General features: G+C 35.4%; 1 protein-coding gene across 5 annotated transcripts; it reads right to left on the reverse strand.

Moving 5' to 3' along the window:
• Positions 1-373: 373 nt before the first annotated feature.
• Positions 374-20,146, reverse strand: LOC105058359 (uncharacterized aarF domain-containing protein kinase At1g71810, chloroplastic). 5 transcript variants are annotated; one of them, XM_010941256.4, is made up of 21 exons: positions 19,682-20,144; positions 19,536-19,580; positions 17,423-17,461; positions 15,380-15,550; positions 15,149-15,301; positions 14,964-14,999; positions 13,575-13,618; positions 13,050-13,140; positions 12,921-12,962; positions 12,682-12,790; positions 12,424-12,538; positions 11,849-11,898; positions 11,692-11,770; positions 9,430-9,480; positions 9,055-9,196; positions 8,836-8,880; positions 7,072-7,176; positions 6,936-6,977; positions 5,533-5,718; positions 4,457-4,576; positions 374-833 (listed from the first exon to the last, which is right to left on the reverse strand). In XM_010941256.4, exons 1-21 carry the CDS (start codon positions 20,066-20,068, stop codon positions 729-731), a joined length of 2,157 nt encoding a protein of 718 aa, XP_010939558.2. In that variant the 5' UTR covers positions 20,069-20,144; the 3' UTR covers positions 374-728. The 5 variants fall into 5 exon arrangements, with proteins under 5 accessions (XP_010939558.2, XP_019710588.2, XP_073105106.1 ...); XM_073249005.1 differs by lacking the exon at positions 374-833 and adding an exon at positions 849-4,204 and having other exon boundaries at positions 19,682-20,145; XM_019855029.3 differs by having other exon boundaries at positions 11,692-11,898; positions 19,682-20,145.
• Positions 20,147-20,491: the final 345 nt, after the last annotated feature.

Consider the following 20,491-nt stretch of genomic DNA (forward strand, 5'->3'; position numbering starts at 1 on the left):
CGGTCTCTATGGTTGTCATCCCATCTTTCTGACAGCTGGTTGTGATCCCATTATAATTGTGAATAAAAATATTACAGTTGTTTATAATATAATGGGAATAACACTGTAACAGCCATATTTTTACAAATTTTTGTTGTTCATTGAATTAGTTATTCGTTTCAAACTCAAATCATATTGCAAGCAGGAGAGTTTTTTCAATAAAGAAAACAATTGTGAACAATTAAGCCAATAACTCTGTTATTTGATGTTATGACAGCGAATAACAGATGTTTTGTTGGTTAAGATTTTATCCAGCTAAAATTAATCTTGGGCTATAAATTTACTAGGGGAAGATAACAAGATGTTGGGTTAACCGGACAAACAATGCCTGTCATTTGTGTTATAACGGGGAACATTAATATTTCTGAATGGCGTAACCAAAATCATTTTTTTTTACATTCTCCTCCAAAAACATCATGCAGCGAATTGACTCAATCTGCATGAAGACTATGTTGCCAATTAATGATTACATCCAGAAAATTTTGGAGAAGAAAGATGGCACTCCATTAGCCATTTGTCCCAGCATTTGCACTGATCAAAGATACAATCTGACCGACAAACGAATTATTGAATATCACTTCAATGAATATGAGGGCTATCAAACCTACTTCCACCATCAATGAGGGCAAGTTAATAGAACCTAGTGCCATCGAAGCAACAAATAATGGTTGTTAATGAAATGCTTAGCTTTATGCAAAAATCCTTCTAATAGTTCTTGCAGCTGCACGAGAGAACAGCCTCCCAACTAAATCGGCTGGTAGACGAACTACTTGCTGTTGGGTCTCTGGTGGAAGCTGCCAATGGAAGGAAAAAATAGCATCTCAGCAGTCTAACTGGTGTGACATGTTTAACTCTCAAAGAGGCTGAGACATTTCTTTGAATTAGCTACCAACAAAGCACTGATAAGAAATCAAAGTCAGCAAAGCTTTGCAACGACACACACACACACACAAAATCAAAGTCAGCAAAGCTTTGCAACGAGATACACACACACAGAGACTATTACCAGCCTAGTTGTATTACCAGGTCTGAAGTTGATCAAACAGCCCTTGTAACCGAGTCTAATAATATTTTAAGTTTCTGCTAATAAGCCTATATTTCTACCATTTTAATGATCAATATCGCACACCTATTTGTTAAGCATAAAAATAACTAATATGAGAAAGTTATTAAGAGCAGTATTTATCCAAGAGAAAGCAAAATAATATCCATATGAATGGTCGAAAGCTTTGGGAGTTATGCAGGTTTTGAACTGGTGCTCTGAAACTTCAAACATTTTTCCTTTGAACCGATCAAATGGCATAGGGGAAGCCAAACATCAAACAAGCAGCATCGCATGTATGTCTGGATGTGGATGTGCATGTTTGTATAGGTTTTGAAAAAATATACATAGGTGATGATGCAAGCCAGCAGTTACATACACCTAACATTTGACAAATCTCCCTTCTGTAGTGCATGTTAAAACATGTGCGCATTGTGCAGTAATACTCATCACACATCAACATACTGCAAGGTGCCAATCTCTAGATACATAAATAAAAGCAACTTAAATTATGTATATCCTCTTCATAGTTCAGCAGCAAAGTAAATCTCAGCTAAATCAGTAACGTAATTGTGGGTGGACCTAATTGAAGACCAGAAAATGCAAAGAGGATATGGCTCTGGTCATCAATGAAGAAAATTGATGGGCCTTTTTTTGAAAATGAAACATGACTATGCTACATCTGCATTCTAACAAACCTGGGAATCCTAACAAGAACTGCATTGTTTGAGAAAGGATGCTGGTAGGCCAGGCCACCAACTGATGTTGGAAATATTGTATCGTATTTGCTACTTTGAAATAGAAATAAGGCCAGCCAGTAAAGAAATTGCCGAAGTTATTGACAGCAAAGGATTCATATACTGGGGTCAAAAGCATTTCTCCTAGTTGCAGACCTTTGCAATTGTCTTCTGGGAGGGGGTTGGGTGTTGTTACTATAGTTCTCTTGAGCTCTCTTCAAGGTTCATCAGGTCCAAATATCCAAGAATGCATGCCCATCAATCATGTTATATAACATTTTAGTTAACGTCTACACCAGTTGTCTTTTGTACAAATTCTTGATTATAACTCCAATCGCTTTTTCTTCCTGACATTGTCACGGCCATAATAGCAAGAAGTTTTTACTTGAGGTGCCATGCTTTGGAACCCTTATGAAACTCGCGCTTGCACCTGCTTCCAAAGTGTTTCCTCTTCATAACCCTTTTTGCAAGACTTCCATGCAACAGAACCAGAATTTGCTCCCACAACCACCCTTGCTTCAGGTAATGAGGTCTTGACTACAACACATATCACATTTATAGATTCACCTATGAAGTGGAGCTTTTCAAGATAATCCTAGTGCTCCAAGTTTGTCCTAACTTTAGGATTGAAGTTCATATTTCTGCACCTTTACCTCCATTACGAAGTCCATTTTCACTGCTTTAAAGTTTAATCTCACCAATATTTCTTTTTCTGAGAAAATTAATCTCATCAATATTTCTAATTATCATGTATTACAATTTGAAGTATGGACCCAAAACGTTTTTCTTGGCCTTTACTTCTGTCAGAAAGTCTGTTTGCAGCATCTTCAATGACATTACTGGTACCTCTACACCATGTATCAGAATATTTCATCACCATTTCAGCAGTTCTATCAAGTATCAGGACTGTCTTTTAAAGCTTCATGCATTGGTTGAATTCAATCATACGAGTCTTCCATGGTTACTAACTTACTAATTTAAATGCTTTTCCCTTTATTTGATGAGCTTACAGACATACCTTGCAGTTAATCCTACACCCTCACTGCCCAACTTGTCAGCAAGATTAGCGCATCATAGTGCATATAACTCATTCGTGGTCATATGCTCTTGAGGTCAACACCCAGCTCAATCATTCTTTAGGCTCAGCATGTGGGTCATCGCGTTTGAAGCTCATTACTTGACTGCCATATTACCATCTTGATGTTCTTCTTTCTTGTCACCAGATCAACTACTTCTTGCCCTAAGTCATGACAAATTCTTGGTAGGTGATCTACCTTGATTTTAAGGGAAAAAGGAGGGTGGGGATGTAGCATAACCCTCATCATGCACAAGCGTTACAAAATATGTGCGCTGATTATGCTGGTCATTTTTTGTTTCTTTAGTCCTTTCATGAATTTATACTATGGTCCAAAGTCTTGGTTTCGGTTTCGGCTTCAATCAGGCCACCAAATTAGTTTTAGTTTCAACATTATCAGCTCCAATTTTGATAGTTATGGTAAAAGTAATCAAATTTTCAAAGAAAAATCCAAAGTAGAAAGATATGCCAAAAAATGGATATTAAAACCAATTGAAAAGACATTATATGGGGATTACCATTTTTGGTGGTTTAATGCTGAAACAGTCATATACTATATTTTTATCCAAAGATGAGGAATAAAAATCATGTTTCACTTTACTGATGAGTGTAATATATCTTTAATTTTTCTGAAAACAATATAGCACATTGCATTCTAAATGCGTATGAGATCTAGGACAGACAAACCTGTCAACAATCTTGTTCTCTGAAGTTCGTTTGAACCCAATACTGAAATGCTTCTATTTCTTTTCAAAACTTGCAAAGTTCGAGTTCGCAAAATTCAAGAAACGGAGATGCAACAAAATAGCTACATAAGTTTCCATGTATGCTATACTTTTGGAGAAGTTAGTTTTGTCTAGAACCCTAAGCTGACACAGTTTTAGATATTTTGTGGCCAAGACCAAAATGTTTGAGTTTTAATTTCAGAGTTTTGGCAAAACTTTCCAACCAAGATTTGTGCCCCATAAATGCCATGTGTATAGTCTATGTATACGCACACATTTATGTGGTGATATACTTAATAGATGTAAAAAGACAACTCGGTGCACAAAGATTCTGCCACTTAGGGTCTGGTGAGGGTCAAAAGTACGCAAACTTACCCAGCCTACAGAGAGGCTATTTTCATGTTTTGAACATGCAATACTCTGGTCAGAATGGAGCAACCTTATCAGTGCACCAAGGCTCACACTCATACGCTTAACAAATGTGAATCTCATAATTATGTTTGATAGATAAGTTCCCTGGCAAACAACACTGTTATCATGATTGCCATCCTGAGATCAACCAACTTCTCGTATCAAGGTTTAGGACCTGCATGCTCGCATGTAGACATGCATATGCAATTACACATAGATATTGTTAAAAATTACAGTTATCTACACAGAGATGCTTATGCTTGTGTGAAACATATATATGTGTATAACATAATAAGTTAATAACTATCAGATGGTGAAAAAAATAGAAAACATCATTCTGAAAACATGAAAAAAAGGCTTGAATGAGCAAATGCATGCATAATTAAATCCAGTCCTATGCATGCACACATGATATTTGCTTCCTTACCTCATAAATGACAGAAAGAATAGGCCAAAATTCTTGTATAGATGTCATTTGATATATAACAAGAGAGACCTCCTCCATATAGGCACTTTTGTTCACTTCAGCATCAGCATATTTTATTTCCTACAAAAGGAATCATTATGTTGGAATTACAGCATCACATTGTCTTTTTCATTTTTTAGAAGAAAGAAACAGATTCACAATTTCAAATCATAGCAAATTTCTATCTCGTAACAACAGGATCAGCTATGTAGTGATTAGCATGTCTATGTAATTTCTTGATACAAAGGAACATAAGGAAATTAAAGGGAATTATGTTGGTTGATTATGATCAGGACTGTGTTCGATAAATAGTTCCAGCAAGTTCATAAATCACAATTAATTTAAAACAAACAAGTCTCATCCAATTTAACATCTGTATTTGTGTATGCATGTGTCTTGTTCAGGAATCTTCCACCTAAGGTAATGAACCTGCTTGAGAAGCTTCCCAGAATCCTCAACCTGCACCTTCCTAAGTGCCTTCTTACCTTAAGTGTTACTTAAGGAACTGCTTCCCTCCACCCATACTCGCTCTGCACCTGCTCCATATTTTGTCAACTAAGGTATTGTAACAGTTATATGTACCTCTCATTGTTTTTTGTAATTTATACATGATTTGCACATCATGGAGTCTGTGCAAACATCCTTCAGTTAAAACCTCATATTTAGGATAGCTGATCTCGTTAAATATATACATCTGGCTATATGCCACATGAGAGTTGGGCATACTCTCTGACTCTTGCTCCTCGAGTACTATATTTAGGCCAATCATGTAGTCAGGCATTCTTCTATATTTCCTAACATTTCATTTTTCGTTTTTGCAAAAAATTTGTGTAATACTGCTTAACTATAGGTATCCTCAAATTCAACAGGCGGCAAGAGTATTGGGGTAAATATTGATTCTGACCTCCAAATTAACCTTGTCACCACTACACAAGGTGTTGTTACTGCTAAGTTAAAAAGTTTGATGCATTTTCATGAAGACGTGAACTTAATCATGATTATCAAAGAAAATGCTAGAGTGAAATATACATCCTTACTGTATTTGGATTTCCATCCTTCTGAAGCCTGGATAACAGCAGGAGAAGGCGACGCAAAGTTCTCAAATTAGCAATATCTTCATCGGTGACTGATGATGATGCTGAGTACGGAAAGGCAAATGGCAACCTTGAAGCAACAGCAGATGTGAGAGAGTCCAAGGTAGCTAAACCAAGTGCATCTATTCCCTGTATATATTCAATATACTTATCATGTTAATTAGCATGAAAGAACATGTTTTAAGTGAGCAGCTAAAGAAACTAATGTAAGAAGCCTCATGCTAGGGACAATAGTTTAAAACATATGATTCTCTTTAAGACCTGATGAAATTACGTAATCATACCATGCAAAAATTGATGTGAAGGCATAATTATGTTTTCAGCTCCTCACCAATCTGGGACAACTTAGGCGTATTCGTTAGAAATATTTTTTAAACAAAAAATGAATAATGAATTTCTTATACTTTAAAATAGATTTTATCTAAATTACTTTTTAATTAAAGCAAAATACCATAGTATTGATTGTTGACCTCATTGCTAGATGAATTCCAAGTATTAAAAATAGATTGTGCGTCTAATCAATCACTAATGCAGAATGTGGCCGAAGACAAGTTACTGAAACACAATAAAATAAATTTGTTGATTCACTAAAATGACCTTATTAAATTTGTTATTTTGTGCATTCTTGCTTAACACTGTTTGTTAATAGTGGGAATGAGGATTCATATGGACAATGAATAAGAGTAATCAGATGAAACAACCTTAATTTGGTAGTAGCAGGTAAGCATGCCTAACAGCATTCATAAATAGTTCAAATTAAGGATTCAAAAAACCAAGATTAAAGTTATGGTTTGGTGAAGATGGATTTATATAACTGACCTAAAGTAGTTGGGACAAGGATTATGATTATGGTTAGACATGCTTGCCTATGTGTGTCTTCCATTTAAAGCATGTTTGAGAAGAGTTTTAATTGCAACTAGAGATGCCTAAAATTGAGGAGATGCAATCCACCTGTATTTTTTCTTTTTCCTTTGGTAGTAATTGTCAGTGACGCTCTTGAAAATAAATGCATCAGGAAGTAATGAATAGAGAGGAGGCAAAAAACCCAATCCCCATATATTTCTCCTAGTCATAATTAGCTGCTATGCTGATCCTTAATTTGTTTACTTTCTAAGTGCGTAGTTCAGCAGACCATTATTTTGCCACTGTAGGTCATAAATTTAATCAGCATGGTGCAACCAAAAGATATTCAAAATTGCAACTTCGATGCTTTAAACTGAGTAACTTGAAGGTGGTCCAACCGATGCATTTGAATTACATGATCTTATGGAGTCATGGATGCATGATCTTATAGAGTCATGGACATATGGTGATTACAACAATGGCTTAGGCCTACATATACATACTTTAGCAAACTCTTGCATCAATATTTCCCTCACAAATGCACCCTGAAACAATGAGAGAAATCTACCATCAGGTTCCATGTCCATTCATTGCTCAGCAAAGTTCAATAGCAAACAAAGAGAGGCACATCCTTTGTACCTTTTCAGACAAAGTGAAAGAAAGCGCTTGCTGGATTGCTGCTGTAGAATCAGTTTTCCCTACTTCCTTTCTAACCATTGACTGCTCAGTTCTTGCACGAAGTGACTGCAATTAGTTACACCAAAATTAATTCAGATATTTTAGATATAACAATTTCCAACAATAGAAGTATTGGAGTACTATCATGATGCAAGCAGATCCACTTAAGAATGGAACATATCATACCTTCAAACTTGAAAATACTATAAATGATCAAAGTAACAATTATGATGCACGAGATGACAGAACACGGATCTCTTGATCAGCTGTCTCAAGTCGAGAAAGAGAATACATGTATGTTCTAGAGTGCTCCACTACGTGTGATATTTTTTTTCTTCAAGTTTTGCTATTTGATTATCTCTTAGTAGAACTTTCCATTGACCTATTGTTCCAATCTACCTACTGTCAAACAATAAGCAACCTTATGTTCCTTTACTTCATTAAGTTAAACAACCATATTTTGAAAGATTCATATGTATTAACAACAAGGCATATTCTTTAACTGATTTTTCCTCAAAAAAAGAAAAAAATATTGGCTAACTGATTAACAAACCATACATACATATGCACATGATCACTAGATTATGGATGAAAGAATGCGTTTGTCAAGATCTTTCTAGAGTGACTGGGTGAAAACTATTAGTTAAACCACTGCCAGAATGTCATATGTGCCTGGTTCCATATTGTTGCTGATAATTTGCAACTTTATAGTTTGTGAAATATGTACTCCACATTTAGTCATCGAATATGCTGCTCAGAAGCTGCCACATTTGTTGCTGATAATTTGCAACTTTATAGTTTGTGAAATATGTACTCCACATTTAGTCATCGAATATGCTGCTCAGAAGCTGTCACATTTGGGTCTATAACCTTTTCCTTCAAGATGCCTATCCAAATATGATCTTTAATGTAAAATTAAAATTATCGAGAGTATCTTTTCTTAACATTCAAATGGAAATAATTTATACAAATTCCACAGAAACATGCAGTTCAGTTTACAACATTGATAATATACTGAATAAACTAATATACTAGTATGTTGATAATAATAACTTTAAGCTGGTTGCTTTAAATATTAGCTTGTCACTCCGATCATTAATCATCCAAGAGAAGCCAATTTAAAATAGACCAGCATAGTCACCAGCTTTGGTCTGAGCTTGTTGGACCAGCAACTCTACCTGCCTTCCCAATAATTGTAACAACATAGGGGAGTCCAAATAGGGATATAAGTGTTGAAAGTTGAAACATTAGGCTGTCACAAAATAAACCTCACTTGGCTGCACTCACAGGCTTTAAACATGGTAAAACAACCTATGAAGTAATGTTAACATTAATGAGCATTTGCCTAGACCATGGACCCAATCTAGAGTTAAAACCCATCTCTCGGTCAACATGAACTATTTGCAATACAAGAACAACAAGTTGTTTTTAAACAAAAAAGTCCACAAAAGTTAAGCCACCTTTTATTAATGATCATGATGAGCAAATAAATCCAAAGTAATATATCTACTTGACAATGGCTTCAAGATATTGGAAAATTTTCTGAAATCCATGACAAAAGCATGAGAAACTGCAACCTAAAATTTCACAAGAATTTTTGTGCATCCAATTAACCCCTAAATGATAACTTCCCTGTATGGCTATACTTCGCCAGGTACATTACCAAACATTCCCATGTGCCTTTTTTATGTTTTGCATATTAAATATATGTACGTATGTATGTACCTCAGTTAATAGAGACTCTAGGCGATCAATCCGGAAAACACCTTCCTGACACAAGGGGGGAAATTTCAGTTAGTTTGTGGATCAATTTTGCTGCAGAAGAGCTTAAGAAGTCAACGTGCATGGCTTCAGAAGATCAGATGCAATAGAGATAGATAACAATGGCCTTATATTTTGTATGTGTCATCAACCAACACTGAAAATAAAGATGTATAAAGCAACCTTATAAAGGAGTGCCTGCAAAGTAGACTGAAGCTGGGGTGAGCTGTCGGTGAGAACTTTTCTTGCAATCCATGGGTATGAACTACTTAAAACTTTGTAATCTGGATTGAAACTGATAGCAATACCCTCCAGAACAGCAAGACTGGAATCAAAATACAGTCAATTTGTTTCGCAACATTTCATGAAAATAAACATCATCAGGTCATATAATCATGGATGCATTGAGAGGAATGATGCTTTAAGGTTAAAAATAAAATGAAGTAAAAAAAAGGGGCATTTCTTTTGCCTGAAGAATGCCCCTTCTCTCACAGACTAAATCAGCTCAAGACTTCTAATAATGAAAGATACCATAGATTCATAACTTCATATGATTACCTTCGAATTACAAGCGAGAAGTAGGAGGGTATCCGAAATTTAAATTTGTACCTGAAGAACCAAAAAAAATAATTAATGACCATTTGCCTAGAAGCAAGAGCCGGCTTCAAAAAGCTTGTTAGGTATAAAGCATACAATTCGAAGTCAAAATCTCTTAAATTATTCTTTTGTTGGAGATATGGATGCAGAAATTAAAGATAACATCCAATAATGCCAAACATATAGAAAATGCATCATAAAGAAATCCCATTGCATTCATCTAGATGACACAGTGAATCACAATGCTAAAAGATGGATAAGGCTAGTTGGTTGATATTAAGGTATCCCTTTTGTATACACTTCTGTTGATTACTGAAAGAAATACCATTTATTTGTTTGTTAAGTTATAACACTTACTAAGATGTACTCTTTCAATTAAGAAACTTGTTCTTTTTGGATCCCTATTAAATAGATGTAATAGTCAGGATTCGCCAGATCTTGATCCAAATAAGGTTACATTCATGCAAGCTGAGCAGTCAAATCTAACCATTCATCTCCTTTGTCTATATTTATCTCTACAGAGGCTGAAATTTCACTTACTTTACAATATCCACCATGACAAGCGATGGTATTACATGTATACATCAAAGGAGGGAATTGAGAGGCACAATGTTTACCAGTATATTCCAGCCTTTTCTCATGCATGATTTTCATCTCAGCCACGACCTAAGCCAAGATACTGCTTTGTAACAATGCCAAAACACTCATAAATACATTATGCGTAAGATATTCCATTTTATAAACCTGGCCGATATATATTTGTTGAGGGAATAAACCTGGCCAATATAAACCAACATATATGAGATATTAGCCACAATAAATATCAATTTATTGCCTGAGACCTTTTTAATCAATTCATCATATGCCTTTAGTTAATAGATGTTAAACCATTGTTAAATGGACCATCAATCTCACTTTCAAAATACTGGTTGAAATCTCATCATCACTTCATCATATATTGGCTGACAATATGGTGATAGTGCTGCCAGTTTAAAATTCTTCAGCCTAACATCTTGACTGAGATAAACCAACATATTGATTGATCTTATAATCAGCCAACCACATAGCAAATTGAGATATCCAAGATTGAAAGTGTTGTTCTCATGAATCTTTGTTGCACAAGATGTGACATGAATAAGACACAAATTTGCACAAGTTCATCACCTCCAAGAGTAGATAACATCCAGTTATGTCTTCACCTACAAATTATAAGAACAACTTACAGGATGGACTAGCGGTGAACAGTTTAGAGAACTTCACTTGGCAACCATTTTAGGGGTTTTATCTCACAGAACAACTCCTGAATCCTGTCACCACTCAGGTGCTTAAAGGCTTTATAAGTAGATGATAATACATTACGTTCATGGGGCCAATGACTGGTCCAGCCTTACTGTCAGATTCAGAAGACCACAGATACGAGCTTTATTCCAAAATTCCCAGAGAATCAAGCACAAGGACCTCTAACGAGAAAAGGATAAGCAGCAGCATCTCAAAGCCACTGAATAGTGAGAATTAAATTGATAAATGGATGTATGTTTTTTGACTTTACTGTTTTCATGGATACGCTCTACTGTAGGACCATATCGTCTGACAAATGGATATTGACAGTTTTCTAAGCAAAGTTATGATGATTAGATGGTTTCATTTGGATCATTATGATGACAAAAACCATATTAGAGTCTGGGAAGAAAAGGCAGGGATTATGTGGTGAGGATGGGAAGAGAAGGTGGTGTTCACATAATTAAAACAAAGGCAGCATAGAATTTGCATGTATCAGATCTTTGGATATATTATATACATAGTTTTCCCAGCTTGCCCTTGAGTCTTGAGAGTTCGTTATATGCATTAGTATCATACCACTATGATAATTGCAGATAGATCTTATATGCAGTTTGATAAATCAAAGAATTTTTTCAAGTTTGTATTGGGTCCTCAACCTTTATTAACAATTTGAAGTATCACAAATTCTGCTTTACACTACCATCATAATTGACCACTCCAAGATAATTTCCGATTAAAAAAAATTCAAATGCTCGGTATTATCATTCAAGAAAAATAAAATCTCATCTTAGCAGACCCTGATCTTCTAAACATTCTAAAGTTATTCGGTCTGATTTTGACCTGTTACTTAAGTATAGCTACTCCTCTGAAAAATTCTGAAGAAAAATCAAAAAAAATCTGGAGCAGCAAAACATTATACCGGGACATAAAAAGATACCATACATGGTGCGTCCAAGATTTCCTGACAAATCTCCAAAACTTATATTGCGAACTCCTTTGTTGACAGCATTTTGGAAAACACCTGCAAACAAATATGATAGTAAACATGCACATGATGTTGTTCTGAGGCTACAGATTGTAAAATGAAGCAGAAAAAAACCTGTCAATGCCTTGCTAACTTCATCCTTTTGTGCGGTCGGAGGAAGGAGTCTGGAATAAATGTAAATAAGAAACCCAGACTAAGTGAAAAGCAAAACATCAGATAATGTCTTAGAGATATTAATGATCCATTCACAGGAGGAGTTCATAATTCATGCAATCTATTCATATGGATAAGATTCATGGTTTATCTTTTACTTATATAAGATGCTAATATGACTGGAATTCCAGCTTCCAGGTAGTTTTGTGGGGAGATATATTGCAGCAGACCTCTCCAGCAATGGTTAGGAATTTCATTCTGCGATTTCTCACTGCCTTACTGGTCATCCCACTAAGCTAAAGAATTGGAAAATAATACATGAATTCACTCAAAAACCTCTCACTTATATGAATTAAATGCATGTATCACTCACGTTGCCAGGCAACTGTTTTCTTACACAACTATGCATTCTAACTGTTGATGTGCATGGCCATGTCGGTTCAATATGAATGCATTTAAGTTATAGCTACTCATTCTCACCAAGCCTGCTTTCTACCAGCACATTCCTCCAATTCTATGGCAATCAACTGGCTTACCCAAGTGTTACAAAGTCCTTTGCCAAAGCATCAAAATCACGATTAACAAGGTGAAGACAAGCTTCAATAAACCCATCTTGAAATTCTTTCTTAAATTCACCCATCATTCCAAAATCTAGAACATGAAAAAACATACAGCAATTAGCATACAGAAGAAAATAACAAGGTATGTTTTTTAGGATTCAGTCTTTGAATGCTAAATTTGAGACACCAGAATTTTTTTAGCAGATTTATCTAGTAATTGACTAAGAACCAAACCTAAGTATGCTAGTTTCCCATCAGATGTCCGCAGAAGATTTCCTGGATGAGGATCTGCGTGATAAAATCCATGTTCTAAAAGCTGAGAAAGTGAGCAATATACTCCTACCTGTAACATTTTTTAAAAAAAATCAAGTTCTCCCAAATATGATGTCAAAATAGCAAAAAATCATCACAATCGCTAGCTTAGGAGAAAAAAGAAGTAAATTCAGAATACAGTTTTCATGTCAAATTTATACCTCAACCAAATAAAGATCTTTGACTTCAGTTAATTTTTGCCCCTACATAGTAAGGAGAAAGCAACATTAAGTTAATACAGCTGTTTCTGGAAATCATACCAAAGAAAATAAAAAGCTTGCAAGGTGCACCTCCACCCATTCCATGACAAGAACTCGACGACTGGTTTGTTCCATAAACATCTCTGGCACAAAAACATCCCGTAGTCTCCCATACAGCTTCCTAGTTAAACACATGTATGGCAAGATGATCAGTTATAACGTTCACTCGGTGCATATAAACAATAATGAACAGAATTGCAAAGATAGCACAACTTTACAGAAACAGATAGAATTGCCTGCTTAGAGTGCCAACCGATTATTTCACCAATGTTAGAACATAATGCACCTATTATCATCTAATATTATTCCTATTTCTGAATATTGAAATGATGAGAGTTTGAAAACATAATGTTCCACATTGAGTGTTCTGTTGCCTACAAAACAGTTATTTCAACTTTGTATTTGTCACAGTAGTTATAGAAGCCAAAAATTAGCACACAAGTAAAATTAAGAAAGAAAGCCACAGGAGAATGGCTTATCCATGTCAAACCACAAAAAGCTAGTCAGAAAAACTTGTAAGGCAGTCATCATCAGTCATCACTACAATATTCCCACCTGAACTTGAGTCCGTTCCTTGCTTCAGCCCTGTAATCCATCTCCTGCATTAAATGTGATTTACCTGTATTCAATGTCAAGCTCTAAGCATATGTTCAAGAGATTCCGAAACTGATTCATAAATTATGATGTTAAGAGAAGTTAAATGCATTAAATAATTATACTAATAAAATGGCATCAAATTTTTCTGAAGAACAACCCAGAACAAAAATCACAGACAATTTATAGATAGATAAGAAAGAATAGGAGACATCATTTCAAAGTGCAGCTATCTCATTTCTAAGTGTAGTTATCTTGATCAAAGACATAACTATTATGAAAGAGAAAAAAGTGGTAGAGAAAACTTGAGGTAAAGATAAACCCACAAAAGAAGGTACTCGTCTTCTGCATATTTCCCACAGGATACTTTAGCAGATTATAAGCAGATCTGAGAATATCTCTAATAATGGATCTACATAAACAAATTATTGTGTTTATGTTTGTCTCAAAAAAAAAAAAATCAAGTTCATGCAAGGGTATGAGATTTGAGTTTTCTTTTTTTTTCAGAAACCAGAAAAAATACTCAGGCTACTTCAAAGGTTTCATATAGGTTCTTACATCAGCTTAGGTTGAAAACAATATGTTGTTGTGCCAATTGGACTGAGATTCATTTATCCCAGTTCTCAATACATCACCAAATCTGGAGGGGCAGGCTACCCATTACCAAGTAAGCTCCCATCAACGATTCAAATTTAACAACAATGCAGGTGGAGATGACCATCAAAGTAAATAGTTAGAGACTATATGGTGACAACCCCAAAAAGTATTTCCACTCCATATACCAACAAGTCTTGATCTATTTAGCTTCTTAGAAGCATAAATGGCTTGCAGACTCCCCTAACATTGATATTTCGTAGTTAATGGTTCATCAATCCAGAGGCCCACTCCAATTAAGAAACTAGGCAGCAGGACAGCTCATAGTCTACTGCCACATCAAAGCAATAACTATGAATAGACATGAAAGGAAACAATGTAAATGTCTTGACAGCCAACAACAGACTACAAAGAAGCTGATTTTATGAAAATATGCCTGATACAGGGGACCACAACTGGATGACTCTAGTTCAGATCAAGCCAAATTGACAGACCACCTTTGCGGCCATAGGGTCTCAGTGACTTTTATGCATGCTCTTATATGCATGATTCATGCCATCACCATAACAAAGATTGAGCTTGTATTTTAGTTTTGAAATTTAACATGATCCCAAAAATTTACCGGAGTCACATATTAGTTAGAAAACATATGTCACTTTGGATTGTTCATCCACTTCAAATGCTCCAAAGGAAAAAGGAAGACATTGTGGGAGAATAGAAGTTTAAAAATAAAACATTACAGAGATATGTATGTACCCGAAATAGGCTTGATGCCCATTCATCAATTACAGCCTGCAAGTGACAGAGAATTTATCATCAGCTATCTCGAAACCAATGAATATGAAAATAAAATATTCAGACTTCAGAAGGAAATCTTAACAGCTAGAATGACTCCAATATGTAAGTGTGATTCTTGAACAAGTCTGATTTTGTGGCATTACCTGAAGATCAGTGTTCAGCTTGGCTGCTCTCCTTACCAGCCCTGCAATATACCGCAGGATAAAGATATCCAATGAAATTGCTGCTCGAACTCCAGGCCTCTGCACTTTGACAGCAACAACTTTCCCACTAGAGCGAAGCCTGGCCTGATAAACCTACAAATTGGTGGAGACACATTGTAACCTGAGTTGGATTTTTCCTTTTTTCACGTAGCATATGTGGATATTGCAAACCTGCCCAAGAGATGCTGCAGCAACTGGCTCTGGTGAAATCTCAGAGAAAAGAATGTCTATTGGTAGTCCAAGCTCTTTTTCTATCATGCTGAAAGCAATCTCAGTTGAAAAGGGTGCTATACGATCTTGCAACAATGAAAGCTCCTCCAGATATGCAGGTGGAATCACATCCTAAAATAAGCAAATTTAGAAAGAAAGATTTTGAGGAACAGATATATGTAGAAAAACTGCACCATGCATGTAACTTTTCAAATTTTAACAAAATTTTAATAAGTGAACATCTCTTTATGCAAAAGGGTTGCCAAATTTATATCACAGATTTCTTATTTTCAAAAAAAAAAAAAATCCATAGTTTATCAAAGTTAAACTTATATAATATTCTTGAATCAGAGTTCAAAACTAAGATTAGTTTTAAAAATAGTTTTTATTTATGCATATCAAGGACTAAAAACTGATAAAAACATATTTATTGTGAGATTTACTATTATTTTTTCAAGAAAAAGTAGACCATTAATCCCAAGGGGCCAGACTGAATTAAATAACTAGAGTAGGTGATAAAATTATAAGATCTTTCCTCCCTTCTAAGATGAAAAATATCAATGGGCTGGAAAGGACTAAGGATTATAAGAGAGACACAACCTTTCAACCTTCTGTCAAATTTTAGTTAAACATGATCTACATTCAGTAGTAAATCTCCAACCTAACAGGCTATGGATACATCTGTGTACAGAAGATCTGTCATCCAACTTTTGGTTGACTTATGAACCATATGCAATAAATAAACATTCAACAATTTTTTTCCTCATGTTTTTTGTTATCTGCAGATTCAAGTCACTTATCATTTGCTAAGAAAATACACTTGAAGTGGGACAATATGTACTATGATTTCAACAGGAATGAAGATATAGCATGAAGCATCTTATCTGGTACTGGATTTTTTTTTAAAAAAGAAATCATTTATACAGATAAAGTTGCAAATTTATCCCCTGAAAAATGGAAGAATTATTGTTTCTCCCAAAGTATAATTTATCCACTAGAATGCAGAGAAATTTTATCCCTGATAACTCGGATTTTAAATGAGTAAGATACTCCTACTGCATTATTTTTTGGATGCACTCTAAATTTAAAAAAGAAGCCTTTCTTTGCATCAGTAGCGAGCCATTTGTGCACATTAGGATCAAGTATTGCATACGACAAAGCTCCCTCTGACATAACAACAAGGGTCAATCCCCCGCATCAGTGAAGATATGTTAGGTAGTTTGAGTTGCCTTGCATTCTCTTATGAGAAGGAACTTCAGTATTCAGGCATAATGACAAGGGAAGAAAGAACAAAGAAATACACAAAACAGATAGAGACAGTTATCAATCTTCAACAAAGAAATGAATTATTATATGACTAACCGAATAACCAAAATCTTTCTATGGACCAGCTGCAACAAGAATGCTCAAGTATATTTAATTGATGGAAGTGTGGTGACTACCAGAATAACAGACTTGGAAACCGTATTAGATTTATATATACGTGGATGTTTGATATTGCATAATGCAATTCCAAGGGGGAAGTGATTTTGTCAATGATGAGAAGCCTAAAATGCTGCTTTCTTGTAATTGCTTGAAAGGTAATATTTTGCTAACACAAGACTAGAAAGCCAGAACAAACGATGCCACTTCATCGTAATTATTTAGCCTCACCAAGTTATAGTTGAATAGTTTAATCTCAGATAGCGACAAGATCAAATTTAATTTTGGTTTTAGAAAAATACCAATTAAACTAACTAGTTTCCAAATCTCTGAACAAGGTATGAGGCAGTGATTCTGGATGTCGAAAAATAACATTTCACAAGAGGTACAAATAATATTCAGAACATCTCTGTTTCAGGCACCACCAGCCATGGTGCCCTCTGTCCACCATATCAAACAAGCAACAGCAGCAATGTTGCATGATATTGTTCAAACAAAATCAACAGATGATTCTGAAGAAAATTATTAGTAATAAGGTGATCAGTTGAAGCTGTTCAATAGAAATAACAAAAAGCCACTTACTGCTCTTGATGACACAGCCTGAGCAATTTTCACAAATGCCTGTAAAAGAGGGCACTTTTTTGTTTAAAGAATCACCAGAAAAAGAAAAAAAAACAAAAAAAACAAAAGAACAGCTTATATATATCACAATAACAAGCCTGTTCCAATACAACTAGAAAGAAAACATGAGCATGACAAGTAGGAACACTTCACAAAAAATAAAAGCATACTTCAATAATGATGATTTGTTAGCATAAATCTAAACTAGCCTATTGAAACAGTACAATAATTTTTAAAATATGTCTATCAAATATTTATTAACATCGAACACTGTTGCGTGCAGGAGACCATTCTACTACGACTTTTAGCAAGCAGTATTATTTGGCAGAAAAAATAAATCCACATAGTGCTTTCAGAATACAAGGCAATATCTCTAAGATTCAGATTGAATATTGACAAGTCTAAAATAGTGAAGATATTTAGTCTTTTTGAACAAAAAACAAAACCTTGTATGCCTTATGACAAACTAATGAAGAGAAGCATCAAAATCTCAGTAATGTGACATAACATATCTAAGGATGCAGCAACTGGTCCAGTTCAATTGAATGAGAAACAAAAATTACAGGTTGAAATAATTATAGAATTAGAGTTAGGGTATTTATGCTTAGGAGGAAACAAACTCTTTAGCACAATCAAATAGCCTATCAAGACTAGCACGACGAGATGATCAGATCATGATGATACTACAGTTTACTGTTTATCCTGAATTGCTTTACAAATTACTTTACATCAAACATCAAGGCTACAGACCATGTTTAGGTTGTTCTTCTAACTTGTTTTATCCATCAAGAGTTGTCCTATATATGCTGCCATCGAACTATATGGATGTAACAGAGAGACAAAAAGCCTAAGTCTTCATGATGTTTGCGCCATATAAAAGAATGTACCAGAGATAGTTCTTTCTCTCTAAAGTAAGTTTTTCCTATACTTCAAAGTTTCGACTGTAAACTACCCAAAAAAAAAAAAAAGTTTTGACTATAAAGGACATAAATAGTGCATTCAACTCAACTAAGCCTCAATCCCCAAACTAGTTGGGGTCGGCTAAAATGACATCATTGGTGATTGAACAGCTAAAATGGAAACATAACACTGGATTTTTTTTTTTTTTTTTTTGAAGGAATTCCTGCATGGATATTAATCCAATTACATGTATTTTTACACACAAGCATAGCGAAACATGTACAAGATCTTGTTGTTTAAAATAGTTGCCATATCAGATGCTTTTCAATGCCCTGGTGGTTTTTTCTTTTTTCTTTTTTTTTTCTTTTTTTTTTTTGAGTAAACAAGGCACTGGTTTTTGACATCTATGTCAGGCATCTAGGTAACATTATCAAGGACCCATACTTCACATGGTAAGTTAATGATCTCTGCTTCCTTGAAGGAAAATAATGATTGAGACTGTGCCCAAAGCTATGTTTCCCTAAATATAATTGGAGATATCAGGACAGATAAAACATATATGTAGACTATCCATCTAACTTGATAATATCTGAGTGGTAAAAAGGTAATTTGAGTTTAAGCTACACTATAATTCACAATTCCCATTGTGGAAAGGCTCATCTAGAGGGCCCTTTTTACAATATAGTGATTTCTTTCCCGAACACTCATGAACTTTTAAAAAGAAGAAACAAGTCGTGCTGTAAGGGAAAACAAAGGTGTCTAACCGGGGCTCTTGGCACCTCCTGAGAGTAGATAACAATATCAGAAGAGGAAAGAAAAGAAAAAGAAAAGAAAAGAAAATTCTTTGCCTTCATCTTAGCAACTGAAGAAACTACATATAATGCAAACAGAACTTGTAAAATAATGATCTCACCACAAGTCCATAGACAATGCTCCTAATCCAATTATATTAAGAAAGAAATTAGATCTGTTTTCCATGAGCTACCACCCTTTTGTTGAACTGAGGTAGTCTCTGAGGTAATGAATAATGAGGAGCCACAGCTCTCAAGGTAAATGTAATTTATAAACAAGATGATCATAATTGTATAGGATACAAGAATTCCAGCATTTTCCTTTAAAGATTGCATTCAATACTATCCAATTCACAAAAGACCACATCAACCAACAGACATACCGGGCCGAGCTCCAGTAGTATCATCCGAAGCTCCGCAGCTCTAACCTGCAATCCAGAACCATAACAACAATTATCTCCACAGTTTACAAGAGAACAGAGCTGAAAAAAGAGACCGAAAAATAATGAGGGAAAAACAATGTTATCACCTTGAACATCTCATCGGACCGATCGGAGATGCTATCAAGGTAACGGAGGGCAAACCACCGACCAAAGGTGGCACCTATTTGGAGAGACCGGCGGAGGAGCAGGACGGGTTTCCGGCGATAAATCGCTGAAATAGCCGGGAGATCATACTCATCCAGGAACTCCGCCGCCGAGGAAGCACCGTTCTCGAAGAGATAGCCAGAGTACTTGGTGAAGGCGTCTTCGTCGACGCCAGAGACGATGGCCCCGGCGGCACGCGGTGGTGGGCTTTCCCGCCGCCGGGGAGCGCGGGGACGAGAGGAAGGGAGGGGACGGGCCGGTTTGAGGAAGGCCCCAGGTTTGTATTTGGCGGGAAAGAGAGAGACAGGTGGCAGGAGAAGGATAGTCATTGGAGGGGAGAGAAACGGGAAGGACGAGTAGGGAAGAGAACACTAGAGCGAAGAGGGAAGAATGGAAATGGAAATTACTTAAAACGGATAAATCTTTTGGTTTTATGTGTGCGGGGTGGCTTTGCTACGTGTCATGCGTGTCGATTGGACCACTCGGTAGCAATCCTGGCCTCAATTGGGAATATTTTTCCAAAAGTTAGATACCTCTTTTTCGTGGTGTCTAAACTTTGCGCTTTAGTTTTTTGTTTTGGATGCTAATTCTAAGTTGACATAAGTTTAATTAATAATTATTATCAATTATTTGTTGTTTATTATCTTTAACTAAAATAGATGTTTAGCTTATGCTGTCAATATTCATGTTAATAAGATCATTCATCATTCAAATCTCTTATTATTATAATTTATTATATTATCATATTATAT

Source organism: Elaeis guineensis, chromosome 15 (genome assembly GCF_000442705.2).
Source record: "Elaeis guineensis isolate ETL-2024a chromosome 15, EG11, whole genome shotgun sequence".
NCBI lineage: Eukaryota > Viridiplantae > Streptophyta > Magnoliopsida > Arecales > Arecaceae > Elaeis > Elaeis guineensis.